At 47.1% G+C, this 22506-nt stretch overlaps 2 protein-coding genes across 2 annotated transcripts in view; both read left to right on the top strand.

The window, feature by feature from the left end:
* Positions 1-19530, top strand: part of LOC121558191 (BRD4-interacting chromatin-remodeling complex-associated protein) — a 102013-nt gene extending 82483 nt beyond the window's left edge. Inside the window, exons 15-18 of the mRNA XM_045214772.1 lie at positions 1272-1374; positions 17721-17838; positions 18244-18647; positions 18776-19530. Of these exons, the coding sequence (XP_045070707.1) occupies positions 1272-1374; positions 17721-17838; positions 18244-18647; positions 18776-19530 (1380 nt within the window). The remainder of the gene's footprint in view (positions 1-1271; positions 1375-17720; positions 17839-18243; positions 18648-18775) is intronic.
* A 154-nt stretch (positions 19531-19684) lies between these two features.
* On the top strand, positions 19685-20704 carry LOC121558185 (basic salivary proline-rich protein 4-like). The gene has a single exon (XM_041871679.2). The coding sequence runs from the start codon at positions 19685-19687 to the stop codon at positions 20702-20704; it is 1020 nt and encodes a 339-aa protein (XP_041727613.2).
* The last annotated feature ends 1802 nt before the right edge of the window (positions 20705-22506 follow it).

Raw genomic sequence — 22506 nt, 5'->3', positions numbered from 1 at the left:
TCCCACACTAGGGTTCCTTCTCTAGAGGATGATGTATCTGTTCTGTCTCCTTCCACAGCCCTCCCACACTAGGGTTCCTTCTCTAGAGGATGATGTATCTGTTCTGTCTCCTTCCACAGCCCTCCCACACTAGGGTTCCTTCTCTAGAGGATTATGTATCTGTTCTGTCTCCTTCCACAGCCCTCCCACACTAGGGTTCCTTCTCTAGAGGATTATGTATCTGTTCTGTCTCCTTCCACAGCCCTCCCACACTAGGGTTCCTTCTCTAGAGGATGATGTATCTGTTCTGTCTCCTTCCACAGCCCTCCCACACTAGGGTTCCTTCTCTAGAGGATGAGTTATCTATTCTGTCTCCTTCCACAGCCCTCCCACACTAGGGTTCCTTCTCTAGAGGATGATGTATCTGTTCTGTCTCCTTCCACAGCCCTCCCACACTAGGGTTCCTTCTCTAGAGGATGATTTATCTGTTCTGTCTCCTTCCACAGCCCTCCCACACTAGGGTTCCTTCTCTAGAGGATGATGTATCTGTTCTGTCTCCTTCCACAGCCCTCCCACACTAGGGTTCCTTCTCTAGAGGATGATGTATCTGTTCTGTCTCCTTCCACAGCCCTCCCACACTAGGGTTCCTTCTCTAGAGGATGATGTATCTGTTCTGTCTCCTTCCACAGCCCTCCCACACTAGGGTTCCTTCTCTAGAGGATGATGTATCTGTTCTGTCTCCTTCCACAGCCCTCCCACACTAGGGTTCCTTCTCTAGAGGATGAGTTATCTGTTCAGTGTCTTCTCTTTCTCCATCACTAGGATTGTCTTGCTGACTTATGTGTTATGTTTATGAGATGGCCGTTTAACGTAGACTCAGAAATACACAAAGTAAACCACAGTATTGGGATGACTAAACTATCAGGCCTCACTCTGAAATGTCTTTGGTTCACGTTGCTGCTTGTGATCACTGCATAGTGCTGAGTCTCAGTTTAAGAAATCAATACAAGAACATGTCATGGTTTGCTTGTTTCATTCTTTTTTATTACAGGAAACATGCAAGTACAAAATTATTTTCCACATTCAACTGTATACAGTACAGGACAATCACCCATCTAGTAAAGTCCCCTGTAGCTCAGTGGGTTCGATTCCCACGGGGGGCCAGTATGAAAATGGATGCACTCACTAACTGTAAGTCGCTCTGGATAAGAGCGTCTGCTAAATGACTAAAATGTAAATGTAATGTTTGGTTGATTGATTAGCTGGCTGGCTGTTCATGTTGTGTTTCACAGCGCCTTGGCCCGTCAGCTGAGATGGTAATGATGGACAGGATGTTTATTCAGGAAGAGAAGATCTCTCTGGGACAGGACCGCATCCTCGCCAGGGACAGACCTGGTAACACCTCTATATCTGATATACATACAGTGCAGTTGGAAAGTATTCAGACCCCTTGACTTTTTCCACATTTTGTTACGTTTCAGCCTTATTCTAAAATGGATTAAATTGTTTTTCCCCCTCATCAATCTACACACAATACCCCATAATGGCAAAGCAAAAACAGGTTTTTATAAATGTTTACTAATGTATAAAATAAACTGAAATATCACATTTACATAAGTATTCAGACCTTTTACTCAGTACTTTGTTGAAGCACCTTTAGCAGGGATTACAGCCTCGAGTCTTCTTGGGTATGATTCTAGAACCTTGACATTTGGGGAGTTTCTCCCATTCTTCTCTGCAGATCCTCTCAAGCTCTGTCAGGTTGGATGGGGAGCATCGCTGCCCAGCTATTTTCAGGTGTCTCTGCAGGGAAGAATGGGTGAAACTCCCCAAATACAGGTGTGCCAAGCTTGTAGTGTCATACCCAAGAAGACTCGAGGCTGTAATCACTGCCAAAGGTTCTTCAACTAGTACTGAGTAAAGGGTCTGAATACTTATGTAAATGTGATATAATTTTTTTTGTTTTGTTTGTTAACTTAGCAAACATTTCTAACAAGATGTTTTTGCTTTGTCATTATGGGGTATTGTGTGTAGATTGAGGGGGGAAAATACTATTTTATCAATTTTAGAATAAGGCTGTAACCTAACAAAATTACCTATATATATATATATATATATATATATATATACACACAGTGGGGAAAAAAAGTATTTAGTCAGCCACCAATTGTGCAAGTTCTCCCACTTAAAAAGATGAGAGAGGCCTGTAATTTTCATCATAGGTACACGTCAACTATGACAGACAAAATGAGAATTTTTTTTCCAGAAAAACACATTGTAGGATTTTTTATGAATTTATTTGCAAATTATGGTGGAAAATAAGTATTTGGTCAATAAATATACCCTTTGTTGGCAATGACACAGGTCAAACGTTTTCTGTAAGTCTTCACAAGGTTTTCACACACTGTTGCAGGTATTTTGGCCCATTCCTCCATGCAGATCTCCTCTAGAGCAGTGATGTTTTGGGGCTGTCGCTGGGCAACACGGACTTTCAACTCCCTCCAAAGATTTTCTATGGGGTTGAGATCTGGAGACTGGCTAGGCCACTCCAGGACCTTGAAATGCTTCTTACGAAGCCACTCCTTCGTTGCCCGGGCGGTGTTTTTGGGATCATTGTCATGCTGAAAGACCCAGCCACGTTTAATCTTCAATGCCCTTGCTGATGGAAGGAGGTTTTCACTCAAAATCTCACGATACATGGCCCCATTCATTCTTTCCTTTACACGGATCAGTCGTCCTGGTCCCTTTGCAGAAAAACAGCCCCAAAGCATGATGTTTCCACCCCCATGCTTCACAGTAGGTATGGTGTTCTTTGGATGCAACTCAGCATTCTTTGTCCTCCAAACACGACGAGTTGAGTTTTTACCAAAAAGTTCTATTTTGGTTTCATCTGACATTCTCCCAATCCTCTTCTGGATCATCCAAATGCACTCTAGCAAACTTCAGACGGGCCTGGACATGTACTGGCTTAAGCAGGGGGACACGTCTGGCACTGCAGGATTTGAGTCCCTGGTGGCGTAGTGTGTTACTGATGGTAGGCTTTGTTACTTTGGTCCCAGCTCTCTGCAGGTCATTCACTAGGTCCCCCCGTGTGGTTCTGGGATTTTTGCTCACCGTTCTTGTGATAATTTTGACCCCACGGGGTGAGATCTTGCGTGGAGCCCCCAGATCGAGGGAGATTATCAGTGGTCTTGTATGTCTTCCATTTCCTAATAATTGCTCCCACAGTTGATTTCTTCAAACCAAGCTGCTTACCTATTGCAGATTCAGTCTTCCCAGCCTGGTGCAGGTCTACAATTTTGTTTCTGGTGTCCTTTGACAGCTCTTTGGTCTTGGCCATAGTGGAGTTTGGAGTGTGACTGTTTGAGGTTGTGGACAGGTGTCTTTTATACTGTTAACAAGTTCAAACAGGTGCCATTAATACAGGTAACGAGTGGAGGACAGAGGAGCCTCTTAAAGAAGTTGTTACAGGTCTGTGAGAGCCAGAAATCTTGATTGTTTGTAGGTGACCAAATACTTATTTTCCACCATAATTTGCAAATAAATTCATTAAAAATCCTACAATGTGATTTTCAGGAATTTTTTTTCTCAATTTGTCTGTCATAGTTGACGTGTACCTATGATGAAAATTACAGGCCTCGCTCATCTTTTTAAGTGGGAGAACTTGCACAATTGGTGGCTGACTAAATACTTTTTTCCCCCACTGTATGTATGTATATATATACACACACACACATAGTGGGGAGAACAAGTATTTGATACACTGCCGATTTTGCAGGTTTTCCTACTTACAAAGCATGTAGAGGTCTGTAATTTTTATCATAGGTACACTTCAACTGTGAGAGACGGAATCTAAAACAAAAATCCAGAAAATCACATTGTATGATTTTTAAGTAATTAATTTGCATTTTATTGCATGACATAAGTATTTGATACATCAGAAAAGCAGAACTTAATATTTGGTACAGAAACCTTTGTTTGCAATTACAGAGATCATATGTTTCCTGTAGGTCTTGGCCAGGTTTGCACACACTGCAGCAGGGATTTTGGCCCACTCTCAGGTTTCGGGGCTGTCGCTGGGCAATATGGACTTTCAGCTCCCTCCAAATATTTTCTATTGGGTTCAGGTCTGGAGACTGGCTAGGCCACTCCAGGACCTTGAGATGCTTCTTACGGAGTCACTCCTTAGTTGCCCTGGCTGTGTGTTTCGGGTCGTTGTCATGCTGGAAGACCCAGCCACGACCCATCTTCAATGCTCTTACTGAGGGAAGGAGGTTGTTGGCCAAGATCTCGCGATACATGGCCCCATCCATCCTCCCCTCAATACGGTGCAGTCGTCCTGTCCCCTTTGCAGAAAAGCATCCCCAAAGAATGATGTTTCCACCTCCATGCAGACAAAAATAGAGCTTTTTGGTCTAAACTCCACTCACCGTGTTTGGAGGAAGAAGAAGTATGAGTACAACCCCAAGAACACCATCCCAACCGTGAAGCATGGAGGTGGAAACATCATTCTTTGGGGATGCTCCATCGAGAGCATCCTGACTGGTTGCATCACCGCCTGGTATGGCAATTGCTTGGCCTCCGACCGCAAGGCACTACAGAGGGTAGTGTGTACGGCCCAGTACATCACTGGGGCCAAGCTTCCTGCCATCCAGGACTTCTATACCAGGCGGTGTCAGAGGAAGGCCCTCAAAATTGTCAAAGACTCCAGCCACCCTAGTCATAGACTGTTCTCTCTGCTACCGCACGGCAAGCGGTACCGGAGTGCCAAGTCTAAGTCCAAAATACTTCTCAACAGCTTCTACCCCCAAGCCATAAGACTCCTGAACAGCTAATCATGGCTACCTGGACTATTTGCACTGCCCCCCCACCCCATATTTTTTACGCTGCTGCTACTCTGTTAATTATTTATGCATAGTCACTTTAACTCTACCCACATGTACATATTACTTAAACTACCTCAACTAGCCGGTGCCCCCGCACATTGACTCTGCACCGGTACCCCCCTGTATATAGCCTCCCTACTGTTATTTTATTTTACTGCTGCTCTTTTTTGCTCAACACTTTTTTGTTGTTGTTTTATTGATTTACTTTTTTTATTAAAAATAAATGCACTGTTGGTTAAGGGCTGTAAGTAAGCATTTCACTGTAATGTCTGCACCTGTTGTATTTGGCGCACGTGGCCAATAAAATTTGATTTGATATATCTATATTTAATATAAATACCTTTATCTATATCTAATATACATACCTAAAGCTAATATGCATACCTATATATAATATACATATCTATTTCTAATATGCATATCTATATCAAATATGCATATACAGTGGGGAGAACAAGTATTTGATACACTGCCAATTTTGCAGGTTTTCCTAATTGCATGTAGAGGTCTGTAATATTTATCATAGGTACACTTCAACTGTGAGAGACGGAATCTAAAACAAAAATCCAGAAAATCACATTGTATGATTTTTAAGTAATTAATTTGCATTTTATTGCATGACATAAGTATTTGATCACCTACCAACCAGTAAGAATTCCGGCTCTCACAGACCTGTTAGTTTTTCTTTAAGAAGCTCTCCTGTTCTCCACTCATTACCTGTATTAACTGCACCTGTTTGAACTCGTTACCTGTATAAAAGACACCTGTCCACACACTCAATCAAACAGACTCCAACCTCTCCACAATGGCCAAGTCTAGAGAGCTGTGTAAGGACATCAGGGATAAAATTGTAGACCTGCACAAGGCTGGGATGGGCTACAGGACAATAGGCAAGCAGCTTGGTGAGAAGGCAACAACTGTTGGCGCAATTATTAGAAAATTGAAGAAGTTCAAGATGACGGTCAATCACCCTCGGTCTGGGGCTCCATGCAAGATCTCACCTCGTGGGGCATCAATGATCATGAGGAAGGTGAAGGATCAGCCCAGAACTACACGGCAGGACCTGGTCAATGACCTGAAGAGAGCTGGGACCACAGTCTCAAAGAAAACCATTAGTAACACACTACACCGTCATGGATTAAAATCCTGCAGCGCACGCAAGGTCCCCCTGCTCAAGCCAGCCCATGTCCAGGCCCGTCTGAAGTTTGCCAATGACCATCTGGATGATCCAGAGGAGGAATGGGAGAAGGTCATGTGGTCTGATGAGACAAAAATAGAGCTTTTTGGTCTAAACTCCACTCGCCGTGTTTGGAGGTAGAAGAAGGATGAGTACAACCCCAAGAACACCATCCCAACCGTGAAGCATGGAGGTGGAAACATCATTCTTTGGGGATGCTTTTCTGCAAAGGGGACAGGACGACTGCACCGTATTGAGGGGAGGATGGATGGGGCCATGTATCGCGAGATCTTGGCCAACAACCTCCGTCCCTCAGTAAGAGCATTGAAGATGGGTCGTGGCTGGGTCTTCCAGCATGACAACGACCCGAAACACACAGCCAGGGCAACTAAGGAGTGGCTCCGTAAGAAGCATCTCAAGGTCCTGGAGTGGCCTAGCCAGGCTCCAGACCTGAACCCAATAGAAAATCTTTGAAGGGAGCTGAAAGTCCGTATTGCCCAGCGACAGCCCCGAAACCTGAAGGATCTGGAGAAGGTCTGTATCGAGGAGTGGGTCAAAATCCCTGCTGCAGTGTGTGCAAACCTGGTCAAGACCTACAGGAAACTTATGATCTCTGTAATTGCAAACAAAGGTTTCTGTACCAAATATTAAGTTCTGCTTTTCTGATGTATCAAATACTTATGTCATGCAATAAAATGCAAATTAATTACTTAAAAATCATAAAATGTGATTTTCTGGATTTTTGTTTTAGATTTCGTCTCTCACAGTTGAAGTGTACCTATGATAAAAATTACAGACCTCTACATGCTTTGTAAGTAGAAAAACCTGCAAAATTGGCAGTGTATCAAATACTTGTTCTCCCTACTGTATATATATATATAATATACATACCTATATATATAATATTCATACCTATACCTACAGTTGAAGTCGGAAGTTTACATACACTTAGATTGGAGTCATTAAAACTTGTTTTTCAACCACTCCACAAATGTCTTGTTAACAAACTATAGTTTTGGCAAGTCGGTTAGGACATCTACTTTGCGCATGACACAAGTAATTTTTCCAACAATTGTTTACAGACAGATTATTTCACTTATAATTCACTGTATCACAATTCCTCTCTGTCGTAGCCGGCTGCGACCGGAAGACCCATGGGGCGGCGCACAATTGGCCCAGCGTCGTCCAGGGTAGTGGAGGGAATGGCCGGCAGGGATGTAGCTCAGTTGGTAGAGCATGGCGTTTGCAAAGCCAGGGTTGTGGGTTCGATTCCCACGGGGGGCCAGTATGAAAAAAATAAATAAAATAATAATAATAATAATAATAATAATAATAATGTATGCACTCACTAACTGTAAGTAGCACTGGTTAAGAGCGTCTGCTAAATGACAAAAAAAATAATTAAAAAAAACTTTCCAGTGGGTCAGAAGTTTACATACACTAAGTTGACTGTGCCTTTAAACAGCTTGGAAAATTCCAGAAAATGATGTTATTGCTTTAGAAGCTTCTGATAGGCTAATTTATATAATTTGAGTCAATTGGAGGTGTACCTGTGGATGTATTTCAAGGCCTACCTTCAAACTCAGTGCCTCTTTGCTTGACATCATGGGAAAATCAAAATAAATCAACCAAGACCTCAGAAAAAAGATTGTAGACCTCCACAAGTCTGGTTCATCCTTGGGAGCAATTTCCAAACGCCTGAAGGTACCACGTTTATCTGTACAAACAATAGTCGCAAGTATAAACACCATGGGACAACGCAGCCGTCATACCGCTCAGGAAGGAGATGCGTTCTGTCTCCTAGAGATGAACGTACTTTGGTGCGAAAAGTGCAAATCATTCCTAGAACAACAGCAAAGGACCTTGTGAAGATGGTGGAGGAAACAGGTACAAATGTATCTATATCCACAGTAAAATGAGTCCTATATCGACATAACCTGAAAGGCCGCTCAGCAAGGAAGAAGCCATTGCTCCAAAACCCCCATATAAAAGCCAGACTACGGTTTGCAACTGCACATGGGGACAAAGATCGTACTTTTTGAAGAAATGTCCTCTGGTCTGATGAAACAAAAATAGAACTGTTTGGCCATAATGACCATCGTTATGTTTGGAGGAAAAAGGGTGTGGCTTGCAAGCCGAAGAACACCATCCCAACCGTGAAGCACAGGGGTGGCAGCATCATGCTGTTGGGGTGCTTTGCTGCAGGAGGGACTGGTGCACTTCACAAAATAGATGGCATCATGAGGAAGGAAAATGTATGTGGATATAGTGAAGCAACATCTCAAGACATCAGTCAGGAAGTTAAAGCTTGGTCACAAATGGACAATGACCCCAAGCATACTTCCAAAGTTGTGGCAAAATGGCTTAAGGACAACAAAGTCAAGGTATTGGAGTGGCCATCACAAAGCCCTGACCTCAATCCTATAGAACATTTGTGGGCAGAACTGAAAAAGCGTGTGCGAACAAGGAGGCCTACAAACCTGACTCAGTTACACCAGCTCTGTCAGGAGGAATGGGCCCAACTTATTGTGGGAAGCTTCTGGAATGCTATCCGAAACGTTTGACCCAAGTTAAACAATTTAAAGGCAACGCTACCAAATACTAATTGAGTGTATGTAAACTTCTGTCCCACTGGGAATGTGATGAAAGAAATAAAAGCTGAAATAAATAATTCTCTCTACTATTATTCTGACATTTCACATTCTTAAAATAAAGTGGTGATCCTAACTGACCTAATACAGGGTATTTTTACTAGGATTAAATGTCAGGAATTGTGAAAAACAGAGTTTAAATGTATTTGGCTAAGGTGTATGTAAACTTCCGACTTCAACTGTATATCTAATATACATACAGTGAGGGAAAAAAGTATTTGATCCCCTGCTGATTTTGTACGTTTGCCCGCTGACAAAAACATGATCATTCTATAATTTTAATGGTAGGTTTATTTGAACAGTGAGAGACAGAATAACAACAAAAAGATCCAGAAAAACGCATGTCAAAAATGTTATGAATTGATTTGCATTTTAATGAGGGAAATAAGTATTTGACCCCCCTCTCAATCAGAAAGATTTCTGGCTCCCAGGTGTCTTTTATACAGGTAACGAGCTGATATTAGGAGCACACTCTTAAAGGGAGTGCTCCTAATCTCAGCATGTTACCTGTATAAAAGACACCTGTCCACAGAAGCAATCAATCAATCAGATTCTAAACTCTCCACCATGGCCAAGACCAATGAGCTCTCCAAGGATGTCAGGGACAAGATTGTAGACCTACACAAGGCTGGAATGGGCTACAAGACCATCGCCAAGCAGCTTGGTGAAAAGGTAACAACAGTTGGTGCGATTATTCGCAAATGAAAGAAACACAAAAGAACTGTCAATCTCCCTCGGCCTGGGGCTCCATGCAAGATCTCACCTCGTGGAGTTGCAATGATCATGAGAACGGTGAGGAATCAGCCCAGAACTACACGGGAGGATCTTGTCAATGATCTCAAGGCAGCTGGGACCATAGTCACCAAGAAAACAATTGGTAACACACTAAGCTGTGATGGACTGAAATCCTGCAGCGCCCGCAAGGTGCCCCTGCTCTAGAAAGCACATATACAGGCCCGTCTGAAGTTTGCCAATGAACATCTGAATGATTCAGAGGAGAACTGGGTGAAAGTGTTGTGGTCAGATGAGACCAAAATCGAGCTCTTTGGCATCAACTCAACTCGCCGTGTTTGGAGGAGGAGGAATGCTGCCTATGACCCCAAGAACACCATCCCCACCGTCAAACTTGGAGGTGGAAACATTATGCTTTGGGGGTGTTTTTCTGCTAAGGGGACAGGACAACTTCACAGCATCAAAGGGACGATGGACGGGGCCATGTACCGTCAAATCTTGGGTGAGAACCTCCTTCCCTCAGCCTGGGCATTGAAAATGGGTCGTGGATGGGTATTCCAGCATGACAATGACCCAAAACACACGGCCAAGGCAACAAAGGAGTGGCTCAAGAAGAAGCACATTAAAGTCCTGGAGTGGCCTAGCCAGACCTTAATCCCATAGAAAATCTGTGGAGGGAGCTGAAGGTTCGAGTTGCCAAACGTCAGCCTCGAAACCTTAATGACTTGGAGAAGATCTACAAAGAGGAGTGGAACAAAATCCCTCCTGAGATGTGTGAAAACCTGGTGGCCAACTACAAGAAACGTCTGACCTCTGTGATTGCCAACAAGGCTTTTGCCACCAAGTACTAAGTCATGTTTTGCAGAGGGGTCAAATACTTATTTCCCTCATTAAAATGCAAATCAATTTATTACATTTTTGACATGCGTTTTTCTGGATTTTTTTGTTGTTTGTCTGTCTCTCACTGTTCAAATAAACCTACCATTAAAATTATACACTGATCATGTCTTTGTCAGTGGGCAAATGTACAAAATCAGCAGGGGATCAAATACTTTTTTCCCTCACTGTACCTATATCTGTATCTAATATACATACATATATCTAATATGCATATCTATATCTACATCTAATATACAGTATCAGTCAAAAGTTTGGACTACTAATTTATTTTTACTATTTTTTACATTGTAGAATAATAGTGAAGACATGGAATCATGTAGTAACCAAAAAAGTGTTAAACAAATCAAAATATATTTTATATTTGAGATTCTTCAAATGGCCACCCTTTGCCTTGATGACAGCTTTGCACACTCTTGGCATTCTCTCAACCAGCTTCATGAGATAGTCTCCTGGAATGCATTTCAATTAACAGGTGTGCCTTCTTAAAAGTTAATTTGTGGAATTAATTTCCTCCTTAATGCGTTTGAGCCAATCAGTTGTGTTGTGACAAAGTAGAGGGGGTATACAGAAGATAGCCATATTTGGTAAAAGACCAAGTCCATATTATGGCAAGAACAGCTCAAATAAGCAAAGAGAAATGACAGTACATCATTACTTTAAGACATGAAGGTCAGTCAATACAGAACATTTCAATAACTTTTAAAGTTTCTTCAAGTGCAGTCACAAAAACCATCAAGCAATGTGATGAAACTGGCTCTCATGAGGACCGCCACAGGAATGGAAGACCCAGAGTTACCTCTGCTGCAGAGGATAAGTTCATTAGAGATAACTGCACCTCAGATTGCAGGCCAAATATATGCTTCACAGAGTTCAAGTAACACACATCTCAACATCAACTGTTCAGAGGGGACTGTGTGAATCAGGCCTTCATGATCGAATTGCTGCAAAGAAACCACTACTAAAAAACACCAATAAGAAGAAGAGACCTGCTTGGGCAAAGAAACACAAGCAATTGACATTAGACCGGTGGAAATGTGTCCTTTGGTCTGGAGTCCAAATTTTAGATTTTTGGTTCCAACCGCCGTGTCTTTGTGAGATGCAGTATAGGTGAGCGGATGATCTCCGCATGTGTATTTCCCACCGTGAAGCATGGAGGAGGAGGTGTGATGGTGTGGGGGTGCTTTGCTGGTGACACTGTCTGTGATTTATTTAGAATTCAAGGCACACTTAACCAGCATGGCTACCACAGCATTCTGCAGCGATACGCCATCCCATCTGGTTTGGGCTTAGTGGGACTATCATTTGTTTTTCAACAGGACAATGACCCAACACACCTCCAGGCTGTGTAAGGGCTATTTTACCAAGAAGGAGAGTGATGGAGTGCTGCATCAGATGACCTGGCCTCCACAATCACCCGACCTCAACCCAATTGAGATGGTTTGGGATGAGTCGGACCCAATTGAGATGGTTTGGGATGAGTCGGACGGCAGAGTGAAGGAAAAGCAGCCAACAAGTGCTCAGCATATGTGGGAACTTCTTCAAGACTGTTGGAAAAGCATTCCATGTGAAGCTGGTTGAGAGAATGCCAAGAGTGTGCAAAGCTGTCATCAAGGTAAAGGGTGGATATTTGAAGAATCTCAAATATAAAATATATTTTGATTTGTTGGTTCCTACATGATTCCATATGTGTTATTTCATAGTGTTGATGTCTTCACTATTATTCTACAATGTAGAAAATAGTAAAAATAAAGAAAAACCCTTGTCCAAACTTTTGACTGGTACTGTACATACCTATATCTAATATACATACCAGTATCTAATATAAATGTACATACAGTGGGGGAAAAAAGTATTTAGTCAGCCACCAATTGTGCAAGTTCTCCCACTTAAAAAGATGAGAGAGGCCTGTCATTTTCATCATAGGTACACGTCAACAGAAAATCACATTGTAGGATTTTTAATGAATTTATTTGCAAATTATGGTGGAAAATAAGTATTTGGTCACCTACAAACAAGCAAGATTTCTGGCTCTCACAGACCTGTAACTTCTTCTTTAAGAGGCTCCTCTGTCCTCCACTCGTTACCTGTATTAATGGCACCTGTTTGAACTTGTTATCAGTATAAAAGACACCTGTCCACAACCTCAAACAGTCACACTCCAAACTCCACTATGGCCAAGACCAAAGAGCTGTCAAAGGACACCAGAAACAAAATTGTAGACCTGCACCAGGCTGGGAAGACTGAATCTGCAATAGGTAAGCAGCTTGGTTTGAAGAAATCAACTGTGGGAGCAATTATTAGGAAATGGAAGACATACAAGACCACTGATAATCTCCCTCGATCTGGGGCTCCACGCAAGATCTCACCCCGTGGGGTCAAAATGATCACAAGAACGGTGAGCAAAAATCCCAGAACCACACGGGGGGACCTAGTGAATGACCTGCAGAGAGCTGGGACCAAAGTAACAAAGCCTACCATCAGTAACACACTACGCCACCAGGGACTCAAATCCTGCAGTGCCAGACGTGTCCCCCTGCTTAAGCCTGTACATGTCCAGGCCCGTCTGAAGTTTGCTAGAGTGCATTTGGATGATCCAGAAGAGGATTGGGAGAATGTCAGATGAAACCAAAATAGAACTTTTTGGTAAAAACTCAACTCGTCGTGTTTGGAGGACAAAGAATGCTGAGTTGCATCCAAAGAACACATTACCTACTGTGAAGCATGGGAGTGGAAACATCATGCATTGGGGCTGTTTTTCTGCAAAGGGACCAGGATGACTGATCCGTGTAAAGGAAAGAATGAATGGGGCCATGTATCGTGAGATTTTGAGTGAAAACCTCCTTCCATCAGCAAGGGCATTGAAGATGAAACGTGGCTGGGTCTTTCAGCATGACAATGATCCCAAACACACCGCCCGGGCAACGAAGGAGTGGCTTCGTAAGAAGCATTTCAAGGTCCTGGGTGGCCTAGCCAGTCTCCAGATCTCAACCCCATAGAAAATCTTTGGAGGGAGTTGAAAGTCCGTGTTGCCCAGCGACAGCCCCAAAACATCACTGCTCTAGAGGAGATCTGCATGGAGGAATGGGCCAAAATACCAGCAACAGTGTGTGAAAACCTTGTGAAGACTTACAGAAAACGTTTGACCTGTGTCATTGCCAACAAAGGGTATATAACAAAGTATTGAGAAACTTTTGTTATTGACCAAATACTTATTTTCCACCATAATTTGCAAATAAGTTCATTAAAAATCCTACAATGTGATTTTCTGGATTTTTTTTCCTCATTTTGTCTGTCATAGTTGACATGTACCTATTATGAAAATTACAGGCCTCTCATCTTTTTAAGTGGGAGAACTTGCACAATTCGTGGCTGACTAAATACTTTTTTTCCCCACTGTACCTGTAACTATATCATATATACTGAACAAAATTACAGTTCATAGAAGAAAATCAGTTTATTGAAATAAATGATTTAAGCCCTAATCTATGAATTTCGCATGACTGGGCAGGGACACAGCCATGGGTGGGCCTAGGAGGGCATAGGCCCACCCACTCAGAATGAGATTTTCCCCCACAAAAGGGCTTTATTACAGACAGAAATATTCCTCACCCCCTCGTCAGATGATCAGGTTAAGAAGCCGGTTCTGGAAGTCCTGGGCTTGCGTGGTTACACGTGGTCTGCGGTTGTGAGGCCCGTTGGATGTGCTGCCGAATTCTCTAAAACGACTTTGGAGGCGGAGCATGTGAGCAGAGTTGAGCGGTCGGAAATCCCGCTCAGCTCTTCGCTCCGGTGCTCCACGTCCAACTGCTCCGCTAAAAACCTGCCACCCTGCCGCTCGACCCTACCACCCTGCCACTCCACCCTACCACCCTGCCGCTCCACCCTACCACCCTGACGCTCCGCCCTACCACCCTGCCGCTCCACCCGGCCGCTCCGCCCTACCACCCTGCCGCTCCGCCCTACCACCCTGCCGCTCCACCCGGCTGCTCCGCCCTACCACCCTGCCGCTCCACCCTACCACCCTGCCGCTCCACCCTACCACCCTGCCTCTCCACCCTACCGCTCCACCCTACCACCCTGCCGCTCCAAATTCGCTCCATTCATTCAAATCACAATGTAACCAACACCCATCTATTTTTGTGACTACCTGGACCTACCATTTTGTTTTGAAGTTTTGAAACCAAACCATATGATTTTGAATTAAAAGTATTTTAATAAACAACATGAAAAGGTGACTGTAAAAAGTGCTCATCATTTGTCTTATTAAACAACATATAAACTCTAAATAGGTCAGGAGCCAAACATGGAGCCTAAGAAGGACCGAAAATTTATGATTTAGTCTATAATATTAGCCTATTATTTCAATTATTTCAAGGCTATAGCCTACAAAGAAATACATTGTGATGCATTTGCGAGTGCTTGGAGAGCCTGGAGAGCAGGCCAGCAGTGGAGAAGAACCCCATATATAACCCCACGCTTCAGGCTGGGCAGGGATGCAGAGTTGTTGTTTTATTTTTCTATATGTAGGCCTAAAGGTTTTTAGGCAAAATAATCAAAACGGAAAGCTTCTTGAAAGAGGTCATATGTCCAGGACTATTGGGCCAAAATCAATGGTAGTCTACTGTATAGATAGAACTTTTAAGAGATTTAGTTTATAAATACTGTGTTACAATGACACACTTAGCTAGCTACCCACCTCGTTTCTTTCTGTTCGCATGTGAACGTAGTAAGGACTCCATCATGCTTTCAGGATACGTGTCTTTTCAGATTCCACAATGATTCTTTAGTTGTGGACACTACATCAATCTTTAGTTGTGGACACTACATACCTCTTTAGTTGTGGACACTACATACCTCTTTAGTTGTGGACACTACATACCTCTTTAGTTGTGGACACTACATACCTCTTTAGTTGTAGACACTACATACCTCTTTAGTTGTGGACACTACATACCTCTTTAGTTGTGGACACTACATACCTCTTTAGTTGTGGACACTACATCACCACACTCCCCCTCCTGCTCTTGGTCCTCATCTTTATAAGTCACCTTGATTTAGCACCTGTGTGTTCTATCAGTTTCTTTATGAAAATATTTAGCAAACTCCATGACAGTAGCTAAAGCAAGGGGCTATTAGCAGCACACAAGTAGACTACAAATGCATGCTGGGCCGGGCACGCCCTGAGCTGGTGAAGTGAGTGGTACTGGAGCGAAATTGGAGCAGGGGAGAAGGCCGACGCTCCAGCCTTTGGGAAACTCTCTCCAACACTCCAGAGCGGGGGAGAAGGCCGACGCTCCAGCCTTTGGGAAACTCTCTCCAACACTCCAGAGCGGGGGAGAAGGCCGACGCTCCAGCCTTTGGGAAACTCTCCAACACTCCAGAGCGGGGAGAAGGCCGACGCTCCAGCCTTTGGGAAACTCTCCAACACTCCAGAGCGGGGGAGAAGGCCGACGCTCCAGCCTTTGGGAAACTCTCTCCAACACTCCAGAGCGGGGAGAAGGCCGACGCTCCAGCCTTGGGGAAACTCTCTCCAACACTCCAGAGCGGGGGAGAAGGCCGACGCTCCAGCCTTTGGGAAACTCTCCAACACTCCAGAGCGGGGGAGAAGGCCGACGCTCCAGCCTTTGGGAAACTCTCTCCAACACTCCAGAGCGGGGGAGAAGGCCGACGCTCCAGCCTTGGGGAAACTCTCTCCAACACTCCAGAGCGGGGGAGAAGGCCGACGCGCCAGCCTTTGGGAAACTCTCTCCAACACTCCAGAGCGGGGGAGAAGGCCGACGCTCCAGCCTTGGGGAAACTCTCCAACACTCCAGAGCGGGGGAGAAGGCCGACGCTCCAGCCTTTGGGAAACTCTCCAACACTCCAGAGCGGGGGAGAAGGCCGACGCTCCAGCCTTTGGGAAACTCTCCAACACTCCAGAGCGGGGAGAAGGCCGACGCTCCAGCCTTTGGGAAACTCTCTCCAACACTCCAGAGCGGGGAGAAGGCCGACGCTCCAGCCTTGGGGAAACTCTCTCCAACACTCCAGAGCGGGGAGAAGGCCGACGCTCCAGCCTTTGGGAAACTCTCCAACACTCCAGAGCGGGGGAGAAGGCCGACGCTCCAGCCTTTGGGAAACTCTCTCCAACACTCCAGAGCGGGGGAGAAGGCCGACGCTCCAGCCTTTGGGAAACTCTCCAACACTCCAGAGCGGGGAGAAGGCCGACGCTCCAGCCTTTGGGAAACTCTCCAACACTCCAGAGCGGGGGAGAAGGCCGACGCTCCAGCCTTTGGGAAACTCTCCAACACTCCAGAGCGGGGAGAAGGCCGACGCTCCAGCCTTTGGGAAACTCTCCAACACTCCAGAGCGGGGGAGAAGGCCGACGCTCCAGCCTTGGGGAAACTCTCTCAACACTCCAGAGCGGGGGAGAAGGCCGACGCTCCAGCCTTTGGGAAACTCTCTCCAACACTCCAGAGCGGGGAGAAGGCCGACGCTCCAGCCTTGGGAAACTCTCTCCAACACTCCAGAGCGGGGAGAAGGCCGACGCTCCAGCCTTGGGGAAACTCTCCAACACTCCAGAGCGGGGGAGAAGGCCGACGCTCCAGCCTTGGGGAAACTCTCTCCAACACTCCAGAGCGGGGTAGAAGGCCGACGCTCCAGCCTTTGGGAAACTCTCCAACACTCCAGAGCGGGGGAGAAGGCCGACGCTCCAGCCTTTGGGAAACTCTCCAACACTCCAGAGCGGGGGAGAAGGCCGACGCTCCAGCCTTGGGGAAACTCTCCAACACTCCAGAGCGGGGGAGAAGGCCGACGCTCCAGCCTTTGGGAAACTCTCCAACACTCCAGAGCGGGGGAGAAGGCCGACGCTCCAGCCTTTGGGAAACTCTCCAACACTCCAGTCAAATTGGGTTCCGCTCCACTCACATATTCTGGTTGGAGGCGGCTTATGGTAGAGAAATTAACATTACATTTTCTGGCAACAGCTGAGGTGGACATTCATGCTGTCAGCATGCCAATTGCACGCTCCCTCAAAACTTGAGATATCTGTGGCATTGTGTTGTGTGACAAAACTACACATTTTAGAGTGGCCTTTTACTGTCCCCAGAACAAGGTGCACCTGTGTAATGATCATGCTGTTTAATTCTAAGCCGTTGGGGGTTTCTAAGCTGACATAAGGAAGTATTTTAAGATGTTCATACTATGGATCATTTAGCTATTTGATTTAGAATTATAGGACCCATTCAGGTATAAAAAAATATATAGAGAAATATGATTTGGAGAAGTTGTTTCTATTGGTCAAACTGGCCCTCCTGTGTACAGCAGAGAAGCACATAGTCAGATTAGCTTTGACAGAACTGTGGACCTTTGGTCATCTCTGATTCATCTTATCACTTCCATATCTCTCTCTCTCTCCAGAGGAGTATGTGGCCAACTCAAGGATGATGGAGATTGAGAGTGTAGCTGCCAGCATGGCCCAGCCCCAGTCGCAGCCGCAGCTCCAGCCCCAGCCGCAGCCCCAGCCCCAGCCCCAGCCGCAGCCCCAGCCCCAGCCCCAGCCGCAGCCCCAGCCCCAGTCGCAGCCCCAGTCGCAGCCCCAGTCGCAGCCCCAGTCGCAGCCCCAGCCCCAGTCGCAGCCCCAGTCGCAGCCCCAGCCCCAGTCCCAGCCCCAGTCCCAGCCCCAGTCCCAGCCCCAGTCCCAGCCCCAGTCCCAGCCCCAGTCCCAGCCCCAGTCCCAGCCCCAGCCCCAGCCCCAGCCCCAGCCCCAGTCGCAGCCCCAGTCGCAGCCCCAGTCGCAGCCCCAGCCCCAGTCACAGCCCCAGTCACAGCCCCAGCCCCAGTCGCAGCCCCAGCCCCAGCCCCAGTCGCAGCCCCAGCCCCAGCCCCAGCCCCAGTCGCAGCCCCAGCCCCAGCCCCAGTGGTTTGTGTGTGCTGAGCCCAGCACCATGAGGAGTGGTGTAGCCCCTACTCCAACTCCTACCCCAACACCTACTCAGGCCCCAACTCCTACACCCATCGCACCGGCCCACTTCCCCTCCACCAAGCTGGTGATAAAGCAGGGTGGAGCGGGGGCGTCTGTCTCCTGGTCCAGCTCCCCAGCTCCTGTGGCTAGGTCGGGTTCAGGGGTGAGACAGACAGCTGACACCCAGAGGCACCGCTCCTCCTTCAGCCGCTCTCCTCCACCTCCCTCCTGTCACTCACCCTATCACCCTTCCTCCTCCTCTTGTCCAGCTGAGGATGATGATGATGCTCTCCCCCAGAGGAGCAGTAAACCCCCCATGAAGACGTACGCCGCCCGCCCACGCATCGGCTTGAAGCTCAAGATCAAGCAGGAGGCGGGGTTTAGTAAGGTGGTGCACAACACCGCCCTCGACCCGGTCCACACACCATCCACCCCCCTCGACCCGGTCCACACACCATCCACCCCCCTCGACCCGGTCCACACACCATCCACCCCCCACCCTAAACCCCAGACACAGCCCCAGACACACCCTACCACCCAGCCCCAACCAGCGCCGACACACCCTACCACCCTGCCAGAACCGGCGCCGACACACCCTACCACCCTGCCAGAACCGGCGCCGACACACCCTACCACCCTGCCAGAACCAGCGCCGACACACCCTACCACCCTGCCAGAACCAGCGCCGACACACCCTACCACCCTGCCAGAACCAGCGCCGACACACCCTACCACCCTGCCAGAACCGACACACCCTACCACACTGCCAGAACCAGCGCCGACACACCCTACCACCCTGCCAGAACCAGAGCCGACACATCCTACCACCCTGCCAGAACCAGCGCCGACACACCCTACCATCCTGCCAGAACCGGCGCCGACACACCCTACCACCCTGCCAGAACCCGCGCCGACACACCCTACCACCCTGCCAGAACCGACACACCCTACCACCCTGCCAGAACCAGCACTGACACACCCTACCACCCTGCCAGAACCAGCACCGACACACCCTACCACCCTGCCAGAACCAGAACCGACACACCCTACCACCCTGCCAGAACCAGAACCGACACACCCTACCACCCTGCCAGAACCAGCGCCGACACACCCTACCACCCTGCCAGAACCAGCGCCGACACACCCTACCACCCTGCCAGAACCGGCGCCGACACACCCTACCACCCTGCCAGAACCGGCGCCGACTCACCCAAAAGCCCAAGCAGCAGCAGCACTAGCCATGCCTCCTTCTGTAACTGTCATTAGGACTCCTCCCCCTAGCTGTAACACAGCCTCCTCAGCAACGGTCTCCATAGCAACCACACAGGCGACCCCCAGCCCACACAGAGTCACAGCCCCCCCATCCTCCTCTTCCTCCTCTCACTCATGGTCTTCATCCTCCTCCTCCTCCACAACTCAGATGAACGGAGCGTTAGAACATCACAATGTGTGTGGAGTCAAGCGTAACCCCGCCTCCACGGCCACTTCCCCTCAGACCACCTGCCGCCTTCCTCTACGGAAGACTTACCGGGAGAACATCAGCCCCCGCGTCCGACCGGGCGTACCTGGAGGAGGAGGAGACAGTGTCCCGTACCCCCGTCCCTCCCCTTCGCCCCCCAAATCTCCCCTCCCACCCTCCTCAGAGGGGACGGTGATCGCCAACATGAAGCTGGAGAAGAGAGGAGGTAGCCCCAGGGAGGGGGGCTCCCACCCCCACACAGAGCCCAGCCGGGAGGCCCTGAGGCTGGGGAACTCCTCCCCCTCCCCTGGCCTAGTGCAGGGCATCACAAACACCCACCAGCACCCACACTGCCCCCACCTCTCAGACAGAGGGGCGGAGGAGAGGGGGAGAGAAGGGGATCATTGGGACAGAGGGGCGGAGGAGAGGGGGAGAGAAGGGGATCATTGGGACAGAGGGGCGGAGGAGAGGGGGAGAGAAGGGGATCATTGGGACAGAGGGGCGGAGGAGAGGGGGAGAGAAGGGGATCATTGGGACAGAGGGGCGGACATGGGGAGGTATAAGAGGGTGAGCAGTAAAAACCGCCAGTGGTCAGGGGGGGGTGGAACGTTCAGAATGGACCAGCATGCCCCTGGGCCCCCTTCCTCGCCGCCAGACACTTCTTGTTACAGAGACTCATCACTTCCTGCTAAGCGCTGTAAGTCAGACTCTCCTGTCATGGACATGGACAACGCCTCCTTCTCCTCTGGCTCTCCGCCACACGATGAGTCTCTTAACGAGCACCTGCAGTGTGCCATCGACTCCATCCTCAACCTGCAGGGCCAGGCCCAGGGGCCCACGCCGCGCGGGGCCAAAGGGGGCTCCGCCAGGCCACACCACCACCACAGTCAGCGACCCATGGCCCCCCAGCCCTCCTCACACACATACAGACCCTCAGTCTCCTCTTCATCCTCTCTGGTGCCACAGACTCACAGCAGATAACACACACAGAACAGTAGAGACTGAAGAGAGGAGATAACTCTCACACTGTGCTCTGACAAGCTCGGTTGGCTTTGTTTGTCCATCTGAATGTTTTTTACTTTACATCATGACCCAATGCTCAGAGTCACACGATGGATGGATAGATGGTGATGACTCTCTCTCTGTAAAAAGGTATGCTTTACTCTGTGGCAGTCCCCTCTGCTCTCTCAACCACGCTCACTCATCAATTCCATTCATTTGTCTCCAGTTTTGTGTTATTGAGGTTTTTCCTTTTTCATTCCCACTGTATTCCATTCCTTAGTAATCATGTTATAGCTGCTGCCCGACTGTCTCTGTCTAACAAATAAAGACCTGGGTCATGTTCAGTAGGTATAAAACAGGAAAAAACATTCTGAAACTACAGGAACTTGTCCAATAATAAGACAGATTTGGTTTTCTGTGACTAAATGTTTTGCTACGGTGTGCTCTACTGAACATAACCAAAGTGAGACTGCATAGAAGTCCCTACAGCCTCTTTTCACTAGGTAAACCACACGAGGAGAGGCCTGTTTTAGCTATCATCATCATTAACCCTAACCCTGTTTTAGCCATCATCATCATTAACCCTAACCCTGTTTTAGCTATCATCATCATTAACCCTAACCCTGTTTTAGCTATCATCATCATTAACCCTAACCCTGTTTTAGCTAGCTCATCATTAACCCTAACCCTGTTTTAGCTATCATCATCATTAACCCTAACCCTGTTTTAGCTAGCTCATCATTAACCCTAACCCTGTTTTAGCTAGCTCATCATTAACCCTAACCCTGTTTTAGCTAGCTCATCATTAACCCTAACCCTGTTTTAGCTAGCTCATCATTAACCCTAACCCTGTTTTAGCTAGCTCATCATTAACCCTAACCCTGTTTTAGCTAGCTCATCATTAACCCTAACCCTGTTTTAGCTAGCTCATCATTAACCCTAACCCTGTTTTAGCTAGCTCATCATTAACCCTAACCCTGTTTTAGCCATCATCATCATTAACCCTAACCCTGTTTTAGCTATCATCATCATTAACCCTAACCCTGTTTTAGCTATCATCATCATTAACCCTAACCCTGTTTTAGCTAGCTCATCATTAACCCTAACCCTGTTTTAGCTAGCTCATCATTAACCCTAACCCTGTTTTAGCCATCATCATCATTAACCCTAACCCTGTTTTAGCTATCATTATCATTAACCCTAACCCTGTTTTAGCTAGCTCATCATTAACCCTAACCCTGTTTTAGCTAGCTCATCATTAACCCTAACCCTGTTTTAGCTATCATCATCATTAACCCTAACCCTGTTTTAGCTAGCTCATCATTAACCCTAACCCTGTTTTAGCTATCATCATCATTAACCCTAACCCTGTTTTAGCTAGCTCATCATTAACCCTAACCCTGTTTTAGCTAGCTCATCATTAACCCCTAACCCTGTTTTAGCTAGCTCATCATTAACCCTAACCCTGTTTTAGCTAGCTCATCATTAACCCTAACCCTGTTTTAGCCATCATCATCATTAACCCTAACCCTGTTTTAGCTATCATCATCATTAACCCTAACCCTGTTTTAGCTATCATCATTAACCCTAACCCTGTTTTAGCTATCATCATCATTAACCCTAACCCTGTTTTAGCTATCATCATCATTAACCCTAACCCTGTTTTAGCTAGCTCATCATTAACCCTAACCCTGTTTTAGCTAGCTAGCTCATCATTAACCCTAACCCTGTTTTAGCTAGCTCATCATTAACCCTAACCCTGTTTTAGCTAGCTCATTATT

The sequence above is a fragment of the Coregonus clupeaformis genome, unplaced genomic scaffold, assembly GCF_020615455.1.
Source record: "Coregonus clupeaformis isolate EN_2021a unplaced genomic scaffold, ASM2061545v1 scaf0310, whole genome shotgun sequence".
Lineage (NCBI taxonomy): Eukaryota > Metazoa > Chordata > Actinopteri > Salmoniformes > Salmonidae > Coregonus > Coregonus clupeaformis.
This window is presented reverse-complemented; position numbering and strand designations above follow the sequence as displayed.